This window comes from Anguilla anguilla, chromosome 7 (genome assembly GCF_013347855.1).
Source record: "Anguilla anguilla isolate fAngAng1 chromosome 7, fAngAng1.pri, whole genome shotgun sequence".
Classification (NCBI taxonomy): Eukaryota; Metazoa; Chordata; class Actinopteri; order Anguilliformes; family Anguillidae; genus Anguilla; species Anguilla anguilla.
The window spans coordinates 1113353-1133122 of record NC_049207.1 but is presented as its reverse complement, the minus strand read 5'-3'; the positions used below and the strand labels follow the sequence as shown (position 1 = coordinate 1133122).

Below are 19770 nucleotides of genomic sequence, written 5' to 3'. Positions count from 1 at the left end.
CATCAACCCTGCAGCTCTGCTGACACGCCGCCTCAAAGTGTGTCAGGTCTAATTTCACAACAGAGCCGCTTCATAAGCCTCTTAGAAGCCGCAACGCCGACCGGCTTAATCGCTGACATTTATGTGAAATATGAACTGCTGGGATTTTCCCCCAAGATTTCTCTGTCTCTGAAGATTCCTTTACCTGAAGACTTCACCAGCGCAAAGCACTCCGGTGACAACATCCCTCAAACCACCAGGACCAGAAAATCCAGACATTCCACTTTTATTTCCATAAATATCCTTCAACAAAACATAAACTTGTCCCAATATTAATTTACCTACACCCTGAAAAGACTTACATAAACAGAAAAAAGAAGATAAAAACACAGGACTGCTAGTACTACCCATTTAAGGACAGATACAGCGACGGTACATCCTGAGCAGCCCAGGGGCCTTGTCAAGATTTGGAGATATGGCACTGCAGAATCATGATTTCAGCAAAACGTTCGGTTACGGATTAAAGCGAGTCATGTGAAGACCTAGCAGCCACCTGATCTATTTGGTGTAGCGAAAACTCTAACTTACATTTAGGTTGCTGTCTAAAAACATGAAATGTGCTGGCGTGGACATTAAGTGCAACACTGCAGGGACGGCCTCATCGCTCGTGCCATTTCACGCGCACCTGCCTTGGGCAGTAACTGGGAGCGGGAAATAATCGCGTTACCTTCCAACGTTAGCCAACAACAGCCGTTTGTGCTGGAAACACACCGCTTTTGCTGACAAATACGAATGGTAAAATCCATATTGGAGCTAATTTATAAACAGGACAAGATTCAGAACCGTGTACGTTTAGTCTAAAGCAAACTAGAAACAACGTCGGTGGAGCACAATCGTCAGAGAACAGACGAAGGACACCAGGCTGAGCTAGGCTACTGTTAACTTATCACTTAACGTCAGGTAGATATCAATTAGCTCACTATATTGAGTGCCACATAATTTCAGACCGCAACAGGGGTAGGTTTTCTAAAACTATGGCACATGGGTGTTGCTTTCGTATATCTCTTTACCTTGTTTTCTCAGACGAACCTGTATTCTTCCTCCATAGTTTTATGAACCAAGGTGACACTGGCAGTAATTTGTTTGGCCGTCGTTTGCGACTGATTCATGAGAGGAGCGAATCAAGAACATAACCGTCCGATTACAAACGACCAAATGTTAACTACCGTTCGCTAGCTGGTTAGCAAACTCACGCTGATGTGTAATTTTGCCACACGAACACATCGGGTTTTCCGTCCTGACTAACAAAATATAGCACAACCGTTCTCACGGCTTGAACCCCAGAATTATCAGGCCTGAGTGACGTATTATGTCAACTATGCAAATGACGTAGCAACCATAGACCGAATGAAGCTAATGCCCTCCGTTTTGCAAAGATCACTAGGCCTACTGCTGAATTGCCAACTCTTTTCTTTCAACAGCCTAGTAACAAAGAAAGCACAATTATCTATTTTTCCTTTTCAGCATTATTCAGAACTAACTTATTGTTTTCTATGATTATACTTTATGGTTATACAGTGTAATTTACTAGGTTAGTTGTAGTATCATTGACATTTCCCACAAGAGTTTCCACATTTACCGACACCTAAGTTGAAAGTACTGTATGAAAAGGCTGAAAGGCTCATGGTTGTCCTGTTGCTGTTCTTATCTTGGATCACAATGGGACAGTGCAGACCAGCATGTACCCGCATTCACTGTAGTCCCAGAGCTTATGATCATGACATAACAGCAACTGCATGCACACTGAATCTTGTGCAGTACTAATTTTAATTTGACTGGTGTGAATGTCTATATGAAGTTTCTTATGTACAGTTAGTTATTTTGCTGATACAGCATAACTGGGCTGTATTTTAATTAAGGGGTGGATCACAGTAAGTATGAAATGGGTTGAGATATTTTGGCAGCTACTGCCGTGGAATATCTAGGAAGAAATCTACTAGAAACAGAATCAGGTCCAATCTAGTGCCAGACAGAGGGACTGTCCATTTGTAATTTGTATTTTAAGTTGCTGGGTGGCCTGGGTGGATTGCTGTCCATTAGGACCATGCTATCTAAAGGATGGCCATTTCAGGACAAAGTGAGAAAACAGTGCTCTGCTTGTCTCTTATAGGGCTACTGCTGTTGTGTGAATCACTGTTCTGATAAAGGAAGCATCATGGGCTTGAAGAATGGAGCATATTTGATCATGCTGCGGGTTGTAAATTGCTCTGGAATGTTCTTTAGCGTTCACATAACCCGTTAAGTGTTTCTGTCAAAAGAGATTTAATTGCAGGATGAAGAAAGCGGGAGCTGAAAGCCTGGACTTTAATATTCATGGAAATATAGATAAACTAAAAGCCGCTGTTTCCCCCGAGACTCCCCCTGTCAAAGCGAGCAAAGCGAAAGCAGGCTTCGTCCAATGGCTGAGAACGTGGGGCAGAACGTCCATTTTCACACACCAGCCTTTCCTCAGTATTCCCAGGCAGAATCCCTTTTCCCAGAGGGTGAGCAGAAAAAGGCCCTGAGGATTCTGTCCATGTCTTCAAGGTTTTAAGTTTTGAGACTTTATATGAGAAAGGTTTCGAGTCTTAATCAAGCGGTCTGAGGCGCAAAAACATGTAAATATAGATGCCTCAGAGTCTCCAGCGATCATAACTATTGTCCATTGTGTGGATGATGTGGAGTAAGAAAATTGTTAAGAGAAAAATCTGTGGGGTTTGGAGGAGGGTAGCAGCGGTGTAAAATTAGAATGAGGTTTCCGTCCGTTTCATCTCGCAGCTTTGATGGCACAGCTCATTTGAGGAAGATCAGAAATGGCTGACGGACGGAGAAAGGGCACTGAAACGCGAGGCTGTTCTCCGGGGCCGCTGACACAATGCGGCTTTGTCCCCGACGCCGAACGCAAAGGAACGGCCTCCGGCAGGGCCTGGCGCGGCACAGGCGTACGGACAGAGTGCCGTTGTCAGGGGCAGCCATTGATAACCGCGCAGATACAGAACATGGCAGAAGGCAAAGGCTTATCTGAGCGTCGTCTGCCCTCCTTTTCCCCCCCTAACGAGAACAAGCGTCACAAAGTCTGCCTTTGTTTTAACTGTGCAAAACAGCCCGGGGTTCAGTGGAAAGTTCCCTTTTCGCGTGTGAGCATTTCATGCATTGTGTGGTTCAGGACTGAGTGGGGTGTAGTTTTAATATGTTATTCGGGTCTCAGTATTGTGTAGTTTTAGTATGTTATTCAGGTCTCAGTGGTGTGTAGTGTAGTATGTTATTCAGGTCTCAGTGGTGTGTAGTGTAGTATGTTATTCAGGTCTCAGTGGTGTGTAGTGTGGTGTGTTATTCAGGTCTCAGTGGTGTGTAGTGTAGTGTGTTATTCATGTCTCAGTGGTGTGCAGTGTGTTATTCAGGTTTCAGTGGTGCGTAGTGTAATGTGTAGTGTAGTATGTTATTCAGGTCTCAGTGGTGTGTAGTGTAGTGTGTTATTCAGGTTTCAGTGGTGCGTAGTGTAATGTGTAGTGTAGTATGTTATTCAGGTCTCAGTGGTGTGTAGTGTAGTGTGTTATTCATGTCTCAGTGGTGTGTAGTGTAGTGTGTTATTCAGGTTTCAGTGGTGCGTAGTGTAATGTGTAGTGTAGTATGTTATTCAGGTCTCAGTGGTGTGTAGTGTAGTATGTTATTCAGGTCTCAGTGGTGTGTAGTGTAGTATGTTATTCATGTCTCAGTGGTGTGTAGTGTAGTGTGTTATTCAGGTTTCAGTGGTGCGTAGTGTAATGTGTAGTGTAGTATGTTATTCAGGTCTCAGTGGTGTGTAGTGTAGTATGTTATTCAGGTCTCAGTGGTGTGTAGTGTAGTATGTTATTCAGGTCTCAGTGGTGTGTAGTGTAGTGTGTTATTCATGTCTCAGTGGTGTGTAGTGTAGTGTGTTATTCAGGTTTCAGTGGTGCGTAGTGTAATGTGTAGTGTAGTATGTTATTCAGGTCTCAGTGGTGTGTAGTGTAGTATGTTATTCAGGTCTCAGTGGTGTGTAGTGTAGTATGTTATTCAGGTCTCAGTGGTGTGTAGTGTGGTGTGTTATTCAGGTTTCAGTGTAAAGAGTGCTCTCTGTGGTTCAGGTTCTGTTGTGTGGGAGAGCTTGTTGATTCAGAATGGACATTGTGAGTGATGGTATCCTAGTAGGCTTGTCGCCCATTCTCACTGGTGTTGAAGCCTTTTATGGCAGTGAAATGAGAGGGTAGGGGACTTCCCCTCACCCTGTCAGTCAGATGACTGATCGTCTCCATCTCACTTGTCCTATCATCATCCTTTGATCCTCTCTATTGTGGATACCGTCCACATGGCCGGTGCTTCTAACGCAGGTGTGTAATGAGTGAGTGCGGCAGATTCAGGTTTCCGCGGAGTTTCCCGTTTGCAGCGCTAGCCTGTGATTACAGCCCTGCACTGTGCTGAAGGGGTTTTCCCATGCTGTACCTGAGTAAGACTCAGGGGTGGTTTTCCCATGCTGTACCTGAGTAAGACTCAGGGGTGGTTTTCCCTTGCCATACCTGAGTAAGACTCAGAGGTGATGTGGCATTCTGTGTCCAGCCTGCTCTTACATAGGTACAGCTGACCGGCAGTCAAGGCCTTCTCTTCTCTTTTCTTACCTCTCTTTCTTTTTGTGTGATTACTCACACTTCCACAGCCAATCTCTGTTTTAATATCCTGGGATATCTTTTGTACAGCATCTGATGAATGATGAGTCTGTGGTCATTGTGGTTGTTGCGGTAGGGAACCCTGAAAAGTACCAAACTCTCGATGCTGTATAAGTACGGGGCATGCTGTCCCGCCAGGGCGGAACTTGGCGGTATGGCATACCTGCCATTCTAATTTAAGACTGTTAATTTGGCTTCTATTTGCAATTGCATAGAGTGTCTTTGGTATCTGCGAAGTCGCTATATCGATTGTTGGGATCTGTGCAGCTGTGCAGGTTTATTCCCGAGGTGCTGAGGCCCCTCCCACTCCTGAACAATGAGCTTCCGGAACAAACCGCGGGGAGTGGCGGCCGCTTGCTCCTCCTCCTTCTCCCGGCAGCCGCCACGCGTCTTGGTGGTGGACACAGCGCCGCCCTGGTGGAGGGAGGTCTGCCACAGCGTGTGCGAGGCACTGGACGGCTTCCTGACGCTGGCCAGCAGCCTGGATGGGCCCTGCCGCCTGCCCCTGCTCAGCCTGTACGCCGTGAGCAGCCACACTGAGTGCCTGCTGCCGCTGGCGGTGAGCCTGCACGCACACATGTGTGTGTGTGTGTGTGTGTGAGTGTGGGTGTGTCTGCGCACGTGTGTGTGTGTGAGTGTGTGAGTGTGTGTGTATGAGTGTGTGTGAGTGTGTGTGTCTGTGCGCGTGTGTGTTTTTGTGTGTGTGTGAGTGTGCGTGAGTGTGTGTTTTTGTGTGAGTGTGTGAGTGATTCACTGACTGTGTCTCACTATAAACACCTTTCATGGGTCTTTATTACTGAAGTACTGAAAAACAATAGAGACTGTAGGAGTGAGGAGTCAGTCTATTACCCCTCTCTCCTCTCCCCCCCTCCTCTCCCCCCTCCTCTCTCCTCTCCCTCTCTCTCCCCTCTCCCCCCCGCAGCAGGTGAAGGGTAATGTCCAGCGGCTGCGATCCTGTGTGGAGGAGTTGCGCTCCGCACCCAGAGAGGGGTGCGTTGGGGCACGGGACAGCCTGCTCCAAGAGGCTGTGCAGGACAGCCTGCTTCAGTTCAAGCAGTACCTGCGTCACGTGACCGTGAGAGGACCAATCAGCAGCAGCTCTGCTGAGGTCAGCTCACACATCATGTGACACATTCAGGGTGGTTTCAGTGGCCCTGACACTCCCAGGTCTCTCAGATATCTCTCACACACACCCACACACGCACACACTCTCACACACTCTCACACACACACACACGCTCAAACACACACACACACACACACAGAGCGTATGCGTGTGTGGGTGTGTGTGTGAGAGAGTGTGTGCGTGTGTGTGTGTGTGTGTGTGAGAGCGTGTGTGAGAGTGTGAGAGAGCGTGTGTGTGTGTGTGAGAGTGTGTGTGAGAGTGTGAGAGAGCGTGTGTGTGTGTGTGTGTTTGAGTGAGTGTGTGTGTGTGTGTGTCTGTTTGAGTGAGTGTGTGTGTGTCTGTTTGAGTGTGTGTGTGTGTGTTTGAGTGAGTGTGTGTGTGTGTGTGTGTGTTTGAGTGAGTGTGTGTGTGTGTGTGTGCGTTTGAGTGAGTGTGTGTGTGTGTGCGTTTGAGTGAGTGTGTGTGTGTGTGTGTGTGTGTATGTTTGAGTGAGTGTGTGTATGCGTGCCCTTGGCTATATGGACGCTGCTGCCTGCAGCCTTTTTCCAGGGAGAGGACAGGCCTGTTTCCGGCAGGGCCAGCTCCCTGACGCTGAACAGACGCCCTTTCAGCTCGTCCTGCTCTGCGGACACTGCTCTGCCAGGAAGAGCACAGACGGCAATTACAGCACAATCAGATCACTCACATCCTCATCATCCTCATCATCATCTCACTCTCTGGGCCTTAATGCGATTCTGCTGCCCCTCTGCATCTCATCTGACATCACAACATCAGACTCTGTGTGTCATCAGGAGGGATCAGAAAGCTGAGTGTAACAGTCTGACTGACTGATAGGACTGCCCGTGAGATTAACATCTTGGCTGTGATGCGAGTACACACACCTGACTCTGAGATGTTACACTCGTTTAGTTAGTTAGCTCGCTCAGTGGTTAAACTTTATTCAGGTAAATGATATAATGCCACAGTACAGAACAGCAAAATACATCGAGAGAGATGGGGTTGGGTGGGGGCATGGGGAAACAGGTACACATCCCTGACAGGAGGGGGGGCGGCAGCGGGGGCTGAGGTACTATGGTAGACTCAAAGGGGGTGTGATTTCCTGTACCTGTGATGTCATATCCTGTACTTCAGGTGACGGTCCTGACGAGCCGGCCGGCGGGGGGCGTGGTGAGGCAGCTGGAGGCGGGGCTTAAAGACACAGACCTGGTGAGCCTGCGGCGTCTGGTGGTGATATGCATCGCCAGGGACAACGACGCCCCCAGCAACAGCCCCGAAACCCCCCTCCCGGCAGGCCTGGACCCTGAAGGTAGGGGGCGACGCTGAGGCGGCTGTAGGCCCTGAGATCAGGCCTCATCCACAGCGTGATTGGGTGCTTCTCTCTGGGCTCTGGCTGCTCCTGCAGCTACCTGCTTATGTTCAGCCGAGTGGGCCTTACAGCAGGTGCGGATGAGCTGCCGATGTGGAGTGAGCGTGATTTAGAGTCTAATGCAGCTGCTCATGCCGCTCTGAGTGAATTACTGTAAATTTAGAGAAGAGAGGAGTAAAGATGGAGAGAGCACAGCCCTAATTTAGAGAAGAGAGGAGTAAAGATGGAGAGAGCACAGCCCTAATTTAGAGAAGAGAGGAGTAAAGATGGAGAGAGCACAGCCCTAATTTAGAGAAGAGAGGAGTAAAGATGGAGAGAGCACAGCCCTAATTTAGAGAAGAGAGGAATACAGTAAAGATGGAGAGAGCACAGCCCTAATTTAGAGAAGAGAGGAACACAGTAAAGATGGAGAGAGCACAGCCCTAATTTAGAGAAGAGAGGAGGAAAGATGGAGAGAGCACAGCCCTAATTTAGAGAAGAGATGAATACAGTAAAGATGGAGAGAGCACAGCCCTAATTTAGAGAAGAGAGGAGGAAAGATGGAGAGAGCACAGCCCTAATTTAGAGAAGAGAGGAGTAAAGATGGAGAGATCAGTGTTGAACGCGAATTGCCATATTTAGTAAGCCCTGAGCTGATTGGGCTACATGGTGTAAACTGAGCTGGTTGTTGACTGGACCATATTTAGTAAACTCAGAAAACACCTGACAGCCTGTTGCTCTGCAGTTTCTATGTAATTATGTTGTATCTGTGTTTTTACTGGCTGGAGGGAGAGCGGAGAGTTAGTGGTGACAGCAGGTCAGATGTTTCATCTCAGAATGTGAATTAATCCAGATGTGTTCTTGGCTCAGCCAAGCTGAATGTGTTCATAACATTTTTTATTTCTTTTTTTTGCAAAGCACAGGGTTAGGAGCTGGGCGATCTTCCCATTTAAGAATTTTGAATCAGGAGTGTACATGTATTCCTGTTCTTCTTATAAACTTTTCTGATAAAAAAAAATGGCGCTGCGGTGTTTTCCAGGCAGGCCAGGCCGCACACATTGGTCCCTGCGCACCCAGACTTGGACCCCCAGAACCCTAACTACGCCAGAGAGCCCGTATTCACAGCTTGCGTGTGTAAATGATGAAGCAGAAATCTCAGTGCTGGGCTGAGCTGTTACTCCACAAGACTAAAGATGACCATCACTGGAGAGCAGTCAGTCTCTGTCCCACACACCCCTTCCCCAGGACTGCGTGCCTGGGTACCACCCAATCTCACATCCTGTTTCCCCCTACTGGGAAACACACTCAGTGCGTGTGTATGTGTGTGCATGTGTGTGTCTGTGCGTGTGTGTGAGAGAGAGGGTGGGTGTGTGTGTGCGTGTGTGTCTGTGTGTGTGAGAGAGAGAGGGTGTGTGTGTCTGTGTGTGAGAGAGAGTGTGTGTGTGTGAGAGAGAGAGAGAGAGAGAGATGGAGTGTGTGTGTGTGAGAGAGAGGGTGTGTGTGTGTGTGTGTGAGAGAGAGAGTGTTTGTTTCTGTGTGTGAGAGAGAGTGTGTTTGTGTCTGTGTGTGAGAGAGAGTGTGTGTGTGAGAGAGAGATGGAGTGTGTGTGTGTGTGCATGATAATGTGCTCTCCATATTCTTAAGCAGAGTCAGTCCATTGGGGTTACATGAGAAGGTATAATATGGCCGTCCTAAATGAAAAAATTTCATTATCAGACTGATTGCTAATCGATGCGTTCGATGGTTTGATGATGTAAAGCAGGACGTATTTCCTCAGACCCACAGGGGGAAAGATAAGGGCCTTTATGGCTCCATTCTGAAGCCATGTCCAGGAGTAGAACATGATCACACGGGTCCACATGGGAGGGGAGAGAGGAAAGAAGGGCAGAAAGTGGATTAGAATAATCAGAAGGAACATAAATGGGGTAATGGATGATGATAAAGGGGTAATGGATTAATAGATGATGATAAAGGGGTAATGGATTAATGGATGATGATAAAGGGGTAATGGATTAATAGATGATGATAAAGGGGTAATGGATTAATAGATGATGATAAAGGGGTAATGGATTAATGGATGATGAAAGCCCTCTCCTCTGCGCTCTCAGTGTGTGCACAGTGCACAGAATCGGGGGGGGGGGGGGGGGGTCAGGCTTGTGATCTGCAGCAGCTGTCCAAATTAGGCTGATCGTCTCCCCCGGCGACTCACGTGGACCTGGTTTGTGTGGGATGCTGAGGTCAGCTCAACCACAGGCAGGTCTCTCAGTCACAGGGTGCCGTGCAGCACTCCCAGAACCTACGATACAGACCTATCCCCCTGCCATGACACACTGCGATATAGACCTATCCCCCTGCCATGACACACTGCGATACAGACCTATCCCCCTGCCATGGCACACTGCGATACAGACCTATCCCCCTGTGATACAGACCTATCCCCCTGCCATGACACACTGCGATATAGACCTATCCCCCTGCCATGGCACACTGCGATACAGACCTATCCCTCTGTGATACAGACCTGTCCCCCTGCCATGACACACTGTGATACAGACCTATCCCCCTGCCATGACACACTGCGATACAGACCTATCCCCCTGTGATACAGACCTGTCCCCCTGCCATGATGCACTGCGATACAGACCTATCCCCCTGCGATAGACCTATCCCCCTGTGATACAGACCTGTCCCCCTGCCATGACACACTGCGATACAGACCTATCCCCCTGCCATGACACACTGCGATACAGATCTGTCCCCCTGCCATGACATCGCGATACAGACCTATCTCCCTGCCATGACGCAATGCGATACAGACCTATCCCCCTGCGATACAGACCTATCCCCCTGCCATGACACACTGCGATACAGACCTATCCCCCTGCGATGCAGGCCTATACCCCTGCCATGACGCACTGCGATGCAGACCTATCCCCCTGCCATGACGCACTGCGATACAGACCTATCCCCCTGCCATGACACACTGCGATACAGACCTATCCATTACATTACATTACATTACAGGCATTTAGCAGACGCTCTTATCCAGAGCGACGTACAACAAGTGCATTGGTTCATGATGTAGAGGTGCAAAAGAAACACTAGAGTGAAGTAAGGATCGTAGTGCCAGAAGTGACCACATCGATCAGGACTCCAACCCTGTAGAGTAAGCTGTTCAGTAAGCGAGAATCCTACCAAGTACAAACTAGCACTGGAATCACATCTAATCACACCTATCCCTCTGTGATACAGACCTACCCCCCTGCCATGACACACTGCGATACATACCTATCTCCCTGTGATGCAGACCTATCCCCCTGTGATACATACCTATCCCCCTGCCATGACGCACTGCGATGCAGACCTATCCCCCCGCCATGATTATTGGAAATCTGCTCTTATGGAGTCCTGCTGTCCCAGCATTCCTTTCCCTTCCATTTCCCCACACACTGATTGGCTCGGCGTTACTCTCTTTGTGATTGATTTCTCCTGTTTTTTCCCCCTCTCCTTGGTATCGTGAGGGTGAAAAATTGAACTAGTCCCTTTCCCCGCCATTAAGATCCCCCCCGGTTCTACTGAAACACATTAATGATTCATGCAGCGAGCTCAACAGACAGCGATTCTGCTGACGCTGTTTGAGCCATAATGGCTGGGAGTGGTGGCAATCTCCCTTCTAAGGGAGAAAAGGGCTTTTGACTGATTAGCATTTGGATGGGGTTGTGACTGGTTAGCATTTGGATGGGGTTGTGACTGCTTAGCATTTGGATGGGGACTGTTTAGTGTTTGCTTGGAAGACCTCACTGGAAAACCATTTTCTACTGAAAGTGCTGTCAGCAAATACAGTGGTGGTTTTGATTTTGTGTTTTTGTAAAACATGCCATAAAATGTGACTTTGATGAGAGACAGACTGGTGCAGACACTTATGAACACTCACCCAGCTGTTCCAGGAGCCTGTTCTAAATGAAAACCTGTCAGTCGGAGATTACCTGCCCAAACAGGTGCCTGAGTTTCCCCCAAAAGGCCCCATTTTCCGCTGCACTGAGGAGCTGAAAGCCTGTGTTCTTGCACCCCCTGGTGGCAACAGGTGGACATGTGGAGCATAATGGTCTGCCTGCTGAACATGACGAAACCCTGTTTATTTGTGAGATCCTGAGTTACCTGTGGAATAATACAGTGATTTGAATTGAATGCAGTGGGGCAGGGGGGCAGGGTGTGAGGAGTGGGGGGTGGGGAGGTTTGAGGGATGACAGAGGAGGGGATGATGAAATATAAGTTGACATTTTGGGCTCGGACCCTTTGTCTTCACCCCGCCCCGCCCCGCCCCGCCCCACCCTGCTCTGCAGACAGCCTGGTGCTGGGCACGGAGGTGGAGCTTCTGCAGGTGGAGAATGATACCGTTGCCCTGGAGACCGTCTTTAAGGGCTGGCTGCATGACTTGGGCGGAGACAGGGAGCACCTTCATCTCCTGCTGCCTCCCTCGCTGCAGGGACCTGGCTCCGCCCCCAGACACACCCCCAGCCCCGCCCCCGGACACACCCCCTCGGCCAGTCCTGCTCACGATGCGAGCTCAGGTGCCTCACACACACACACCCTGTGCAGCTGCTGCTGTTCCACACACACACACCCTGTACAGCTGCTGCTGTTCCACACACACACACACACACCCTGTACATCTGCTGCTGTTCCACACACACACACACACCCTGTACAGCTGCTGCTGTTTCACACACACACACACACCCTGTACAGCTGCTGCTGTTCCACACGCACACACACCCTGTACAGCTGCTGCTGTTTCACACACACACACACACACACCCTGTACATCTGCTGCTGTTCCACACACACACACACCCTGTGCAGCTGCTGCTGTTTCACACACACACACCCTGTGCAGCTGCTGCTGTTTCACACACACACACCCTGTACAGCTGCTGCTGTTTCACACACACACACACCCTGTACAGCTGCTGTTGTTTCACACACACACACACCCTGTACATCTGCTGCTGTTTCACACGCACACACACACACCCTGTACATCTGCTGCTGTTCCACACACACACACACACCCTGTACATCTGCTGCTGTTTCACACACACACACACACACACCCTGTACAGCTGCTGCTGTTCCACACACACACACACACCCTGTACAGCTGCTGCTGTTCCACACACACACACACCCTGTACAGCTGCTGCTGTTCCACACACACACACACACCTACACACACACACACACACACACACACACACACACACACACACACACACCCTGTACAGCTGCTGCTGTTCCACACACACACACACACCCTGTACATCTGCTGCTGTTCCACACACACACACACCCTGTACAGCTGCTGCTGTTCCACACACACACACACACACACCCTGTACATCTGCTGATGTGCCTCACATACACACACACATACACACACACGCACACACACACACACACACCCTGTACAGCTGCTGCTGTTCCACACACACACACACACCCTGTGCAGCTGCTGATATGCACACACACGCCTCAGGGGGGCTGGTGAGATCAGACTCAGATGAGCATGATTAGCCCTCAGGCTTATTTCCTCAGGCTCACTCAGAGACATTCAGACCTGTATCAGGAGGGCTGTTCCTCTGCTTTTAAACCGTGTGCCAGCTGGGGGCACTGCTGGGTGTCTCACCACGCTGTGCTGAATGGATGAGTCCCAGGGCCTCGGGTGCCGACTGGCCCGTAGCTCCAGGGCGAGTGCTGCCCAAGGTGTGGGAGGGTTGAGTCATTTAGGGATCTGCCTTCATCGTTATCTAGCGACCTCTGCGGGCGAAAGGTGGTCCTCTGACTGTGCTCCGTGAGAGCTGAGCTGCGGTCTGCGGTGTGAAAAGAAGCAGCAGGTGACACCACGTGTTCTGGAGGAGGACGTCTGCACTCTCCCTGATCGGCAGTGGGGGTCGCAGCATGGGCATAGCTGCGGTTGCAGACGATTGGCCGTTCCAAATTGGGGTGGGAAGTGGAGATGCACAGCCACACATTGGATGCCAAATTTATTCCATCAAAAAATAAATAAATAAATAAATGTACCAGTTAGTTGCTGGTCTTAACAGAGTATGGTATGTATGACTCTTGGTAAGATCAGGATTGTTTAGTAGGTCAGGTTGGTGGGGACAGAAGTGTGCTGGGTCTGGGCTGTGCTCTGTTTAATCATGTGTATGTGCTGCCCCCTGCAGTCTGCCTGAAGTGTGACGTACAAGAGAGGCTGCTCAGCCCTGCCCTTTTTGCCTCCACGCCAGACCTTGGGCCCAACACTGAGACTGTCTGCGATTTTCACCCCCCCACCAAGGGCCCAACCAATCAGAGCACTCCGCCGCATCGACTCACCATCATTAAGTAAGGGCGCTACCAGCTGCCTGTGTGTTACACTGCTGCAGCTGTTTGGAGCACTACCCTGCAGGAACTGAGCACAAATCAGTGATGTCACAAAGGCCTGCTGGTCCAAACGCACATCAGTGATGTCACAAAGGCCTGCTGGTCCAAACGCACATCAGTGATGTCACAAAGGCCTGCTGGTCCAAACGCACATCAGTGATGTCACAAAGGCCTGCTGTTCCAAATGCACATCAGTGATGTCACAAAGGCCTGCTGTTCCAAATGCACATCAGTGATGTCACAAAGGCCTGCTGTTCCAAATGCACATCAGTGATGTCACAAAGGCCTGCTGTTCAAAACACAAATCAATATGTCAAAAAAATTGAAATTCCACACTCAAATCAGCGATATCACAAAAACCTGCAATGAAGAATTTTGGAGAAATTGAATGGAAGTTTCACATAACTGGCCCTGTCACAAAATGTGATTTAAACTGGCATTTAAAACTTGGATGTTTTTATCTGGACACATTTTTCTCTGAAATGGCACTTTCCAACCGAAATAATTATTTTGCTAACAGCAAGCTAACACTACTGGGAACGTTATGTGCAAAACAGCTAGTCTGTCAGCTTTTCAAGATGGTCACTATTACCCTGCAAACAAATTTAAAGTACTCAAATAAATTAAGTTATTAACAAGAACAGCAACAATGATAACAATGAGATATATACAGTGATATAACTACAAAATTTTAAAAACATAATTTATTACACCAGCATGCACACACACGCACACACAGCCCTGCATTGTGTCCTGCTGAACATCCCTCTGTGTGATTTGTGTTTGTTTTGCATGTAATTGAGCCTGGGCCTACTCTGTGACTTAGAGAGAAACAGAACGATGTGGGAACTTGTGCTCTTCCATGTCATGTGACTACAAGCACTGTTTCCCTCCCCTCCCCCTCTCCTCAGACACACATAATTACAGTGTGATTAGTACAGAGTGGGTCTCTAAATGCAAGCCGTACAGAAGTTCAGGCTACGCCACTGGTGTGTGTGTGTATGAGGATGCATATGATTGTGTGTGTGTGTGTATATGAGGATGTATATGATTGGGTGTGTGTGTGTATATGAGGATGTATATGATTGGGTGTGTGTGTGTGTGTGAGGATGTATATGATTGGGTGTGTGTGTGTATATGAGGATGTATATGATTGGGTGTGTGTGTGTGTATGAGGATGTATATGATTGGGTGTATGTGTGTGTATATGAGGATGTATATGATTGGGTGTGTGTGAGGATGCATATGATTGTGTTAGTATGTGTGTGTTTCAGAGCTCTGAGGGCAGATGGTGTGTGTGAGTCAGTGCTCTATGGCCTGCCCCTCATCATTAAACCCACAAACTGCTGGCAGCTTGACTGGGATGAGATGGAGGCAAACCACCAGCTTTTCCATGCCTTGTGCCACACCCTCAGGGTGAGTCCCCTCAGCCTCAGAGTGAGTCCCCCCAGCCTCAGGGTGAGTCCCCTCAGCCTCAGGGTGAGTCCCCTCCAGCCTCAGGGTGAGTCACCCTCAGCCTCAGGGTGAGTCCCCCCCAGCCTCAGGGTGAGTCCCTGAGTCCCTCAGCCTCAGGATGAGTCCCCTCCACCCTCAGGGTGAGTCCCCTCAGCCTCAGGGTGAGTCCCCTCCAGCCTCAGGGTGAGTCCCCCCCACCCTCAGGGTGAGTCCCCTCCAGCCTCAGGGTGAGTCCCCTCAGCCTCAGGGTGAGTCCCCTCAGCCTCAGTGTGAGTCCCCTCAGCCTCAGAGTGAGTCCCCTCAGCCTCAGGGTGAGTCCCCTCCAGCCTCAGGGTGAGTCCCCTCCACCCTCAGGGTGAGTCCCCCCAGCCTCAGGGTGAGTCCCCTCAGCCTCAGGGTGAGTCCCCCCAGCCTCAGGGTGAGTCCCTTCAGCCTCAGGGTGAGTCCCCTCCACCCTCAGGGTGAGTCCCCTCCAGCCTCAGGGTGAGTCCCTCCAGCCTCAGGGTGAGTCCCCTCAGCCTCAGAGTGAGTCCCCTCAGCCTCAGAGTGAGTCCCCCCAGCCTCAGAGTGAGTCCCCTCCAGCCTCAGGGTGAGTCCCCTCAGCCTCAGGGTGAGTCCCCTCCACCCTCAGGGTGAGTCCCCTCCAGCCTCAGGGTGAGTCCCCTCCACCCTCAGGGTGAGTCCCTTCAGCCTCAGAGTGAGCCTCGGGGTGAGACCTAGGGCCACTTATGTGCCCTTGCGTATTGTTACAGTCCTGGTGTTTGCAATTTTGTGGGTATAATTGTCTCTCCTAGAAGAAAAAGGCTGTTACAATTTTGCATATTTGGACTGATAAATAGTAATTGATTATTGTACTGATAGTCTTTATAATGTGTGTGTGTGTGTGTGTGTGTGTTTGACTGTGTGCGTGTGTGTGTGTGTGCACGTGCGTGCGTGTGTGTGCCTGTGTGTGTGCACGTGCGTGCGTGTGTGTGCCTGTGTGTGTGTGGGTGCGTGTGTGCGCGTACGTGTGTGTGTGTGTGCTTCTGTGTGTGTGTGTGCGTGTGTGTGCGTGTGTGTGTGTGCGTGTGTGCGTGCGTGTGTGTGTGTGCCTTCACAGAGCCAGGGCTGGTTCCTCCTGGCACGCTGTGCTTCGGTGAGCAGCAGAGGTGCAGGTGTGGGCGGGGCTGGCGCAGTGGGCGGGGCTCTGTGTTCGTACGCAGTGCTGCAGCCCTCGGCCTCCCTCTCGCTGCTGCTGAAGCCTGTGGCTGCTCGCGAGCTCCTGCTGCCCTGCGCCTTGTCCGTCCCCAGTGCAGACCCGCCCCACAGAGCCCTCACCAGGATCCAGGTGCACACTGCACCCACCCACACTCACTTCCCCAAAGCCCCAGCACACAATTTTATACACGGCAACTGTACAGTTTACTGTGTTTACTGTGCTGTAGCAGTGCTGTGTTTACGGTGCTGTAACTGTGCTGGATGTTTACTGTGCTGTAATTGTGCTGTAGCAGTGCAATGTGTTAACTGTGCTGTAACTGTTCTGTAACACTGCTGGGTGTTTACTGTGCTGTAACTGTGCTGGATGTTTACTGTGCTGTAATTGTGCTGTAGCAGTGCTGTGTTTACTGTGCTGTAACTGTGCTGGGTGTTTACTGTGCTGTAACTGTGCTGGGACACAGAGCTCCCTTGCTCAGTTGGAGGAGGACCCTGTGTTCAACCCGCTGTGTCTGAGGACTAATCTGTACCCACACCTGAGGAGTCTGCAGGCCCGAAGTCCATACCCTTACAGAACACAGCAGCGCAGAGACACACACTGTCCAGCAGAGGGCACTGCCACACCGCAGGTCAGACTCCACACACACCAGATCTAGCACAGCTTCAATGTACTGGGAGCCAAAATGGAGTCCTGTATGGTCATTTACCATATTACATTTAACATGTAATTATTCATGACTGTGTGTAAGTCTGTGTCTGTGTGTGTGTCTGTGCATGTGTGTAAGTCTGTGTCTGTGTGTGTGTCTGTGCCTGTGTGTGTGTAAGTCTGTGTCTCTGTGTTTCTGCGCCTGTGTAAGTCTATGCCTGTGTGTGTGTGAGTCTGTGTCTCTCTGTTTCTGTGCCTGTGTGTGTGTAAGTCTGTGTCTCTGTGTTTCTGTGCCTGTGTGTAAGTCTGTGCCTGTGTGTGTGTAAGTCTGTGTCTCTGTGTTTCTGTGCCTGTGTGTAAGTCTGTGTCTCTCTGCACTGCAGCATGGTCGGCAGTCCCAGGCCAGGGCAAGGGCAACGGTGGCTCCCCTCCCACTAAAGCGCCCTGCTCGCCCACCCATCCCACCTCTGCCCATGACCTGCTGCACCCCGTCCCTCTGCTCTGCCCAGGACCTGCTGCACCCTGCCCCTCTGCTCTGACCATGACCTGCTGCACCCCACCCCTCTGCTCTGCCCAGGACCTGCTGCACCCCGTCCCTCTGCTCTGCCCAGGACCTGCTGCACCCCGCCCCTCTGCTCTGACCAGGATCTGTAGTAAGGGAATCCAGTCAGCAACCCAAAACATAGTACCTCACAGCCTGTACCCCAAAACCCCACGTCCCACAACCTGTACCCCATAACCCCACATCCCACAGTCTGACCCCAAAACACCACATCCCACAGCCTGTACCCCAAAACACCACATCCTACAGCCTGTACCCCAAAACACTCCATCCCACAGCCTGTACCCCAAAACACCACATCCCACAGGCTGTACCCCAAAACACCACATCCCACAGCCTGTACACCTGAACACCACATCCCACAGGCTGTAGGGGGGTGTGTGAGCAGAGGAAGTGACAGCCAACATCAGGAAAAGTGTGAACAGAAGGAACAGCCAGCATTAGGAAGTGTGAACAGAAGGAACAGCCAGCATTAAGGGGGAGTGTGAGCAGAGGAAGGAACAGCCAGCATTAGGGAGGAGTGTGATCAGAGGAAGGAACAGCCAGCATTAGGGGGGAGTGTGAATAGAGGAAGGAACAGCCAGCATTATTCCCTTGTTAAAGCAGAAAGGAAGGAAACTCTGACTGCTGTAAAAATGTGAAAAAAGCACTAGTTTCAGTATTTATCAGCCCATTCACTTAACAGTGTTTAACATCTGATAATAGACCAGGAAAGAATGACTTAACAATGTGTTAATTTATGCTTCTAGTTCTCTGATCAAAACCTAGAACACAATGCTCACATGCACACACTAGAACACAACGCTAATGCACACACTAGCACACGATGCTAATGCACGCAATGGCACAAGGTGCTAAAGCACACACTAGCACACGATGCTAATGCACGCAATGGCACAAGGTGCTAAAGCACACACTAGCACACGATGCTAATGCACGCAATGGCACACGATGCTAATGCACACACTAGCACACGATGCTAATGCACACAATAGTACAAGGTGCTAAAGCACACACTAGCACACGATGCTAATGCACACACTAGCACACGATGCTACTGCACACACTAGCACACGATGCTAATGCACACAATAGTACAAGGTGCTAAAGCACACACTAGCACACGATGCTAATGCACACAATAGTACAAGGTGCTAAAGCACACACTAGCACACGATGCTAATGCACACAATAGTACAAGGTGCTAATGCACACACTAGCACACGATGCTAATGCACACACTAGAACACAACGCTAATGCACACACTAGCACACGATGCTAATGCACACACTAGCACACGATGCTAATGCACACACTAGCACACGATGCTAATGCACACACTATCACACAATGCTAATGCACACACTAGCACACGATGCTAATGCACACACTAGCACACGATGCTAATGCACATTAATTTGCATGCTGCCCTGGCGCGGACCAACAGTCCCGCCATTAGCATTAGTCCTAGTGAGGCAGTGTGCACCTTCCCTCGGTGATGACACTAATAAGGGTTACACGTAAACCTCCTCATCCATCCTGTTCATCAGAGCAAACCTCCTCATCTATCCTGTTCATCAGAGCAAACCTCCTCATCTATCCTGTTCATCAGAGCAAACCTCCTCATCCAGCCTGTTCATTAGAGCAAACCTCCTCATCTATTCTGTTCATCAGAGCAATCCTCCTCATCTATCCTGTTCATTATAGCAAACCAGCTCATCTATCCTGTTTATTAGTGCAAACCTCATCTGCAAACATTTTTCTTTTTTCTCTTTGTGTGTTTAATGTTTTTCCTTTTGATTGTAATCTGCTGTAATAGTTTAATTACGACTATTTAAATGAAATAAAATGTGTATATATTTTATGCTGTGTGCAAAAGCTCATTTCGGTTTGGAATCCAGGCATCAGTTTTCAGACCTGTAGCTGAAATATCATATTGTCTGTGGCATTCATACACATAAATGATCAATCTGGGAAAACTGGGTTTTTTTCAGTACATTGACAAATAAGTCACAAAGACAAAAAAATTCTAGGCCACATAATATTTTTAGACAAATGAATTACTTCCCTGTGAATATCCATTTTCATGCAACACTTGCCTGCACATCTGAAAAGCACATATAACTCATGTATGTCCATTGAGGAAAAGACTTGTGTGTGTGTGTGTGTGTGTGTGTGTGTGAGCTGTGTGTGTGTGTGTGTGGGTGAGCAGAGTGTGTGTGTGTGTGGGTGAGCGGAGTGTGTGTGTGTGTGTCTGTGTGTGAGCTGTGTGCGTGTGTGTGTCTGTGTGTGAGCTGAGTGTGTGTGTGTGTGTG

At 49.6% G+C, this 19770-nt stretch overlaps 1 protein-coding gene across 2 annotated transcripts; it reads left to right on the top strand.

Annotated features, from left to right (window-relative positions):
* The first annotated feature begins 743 nt into the window (after positions 1–743).
* Positions 744–18300, top strand: m1ap (meiosis 1 associated protein). Of its 2 annotated transcripts, XM_035425192.1 has the most exons (10): positions 744–939; positions 4968–5259; positions 5623–5808; positions 6958–7132; positions 11515–11742; positions 13399–13558; positions 14872–15013; positions 16152–16379; positions 16711–16875; positions 17276–18300. In XM_035425192.1, the coding sequence occupies exons 2-10, from the start codon at positions 5017–5019 to the stop codon at positions 17429–17431; spliced, it is 1683 nt and encodes a 560-aa protein (XP_035281083.1). In that variant the 5' UTR covers positions 744–939; positions 4968–5016; the 3' UTR covers positions 17432–18300. The 2 variants fall into 2 exon arrangements, with proteins under 2 accessions (XP_035281083.1, XP_035281081.1); XM_035425190.1 differs by lacking the exon at positions 744–939 and having other exon boundaries at positions 4934–5259.
* Positions 18301–19770: the final 1470 nt, after the last annotated feature.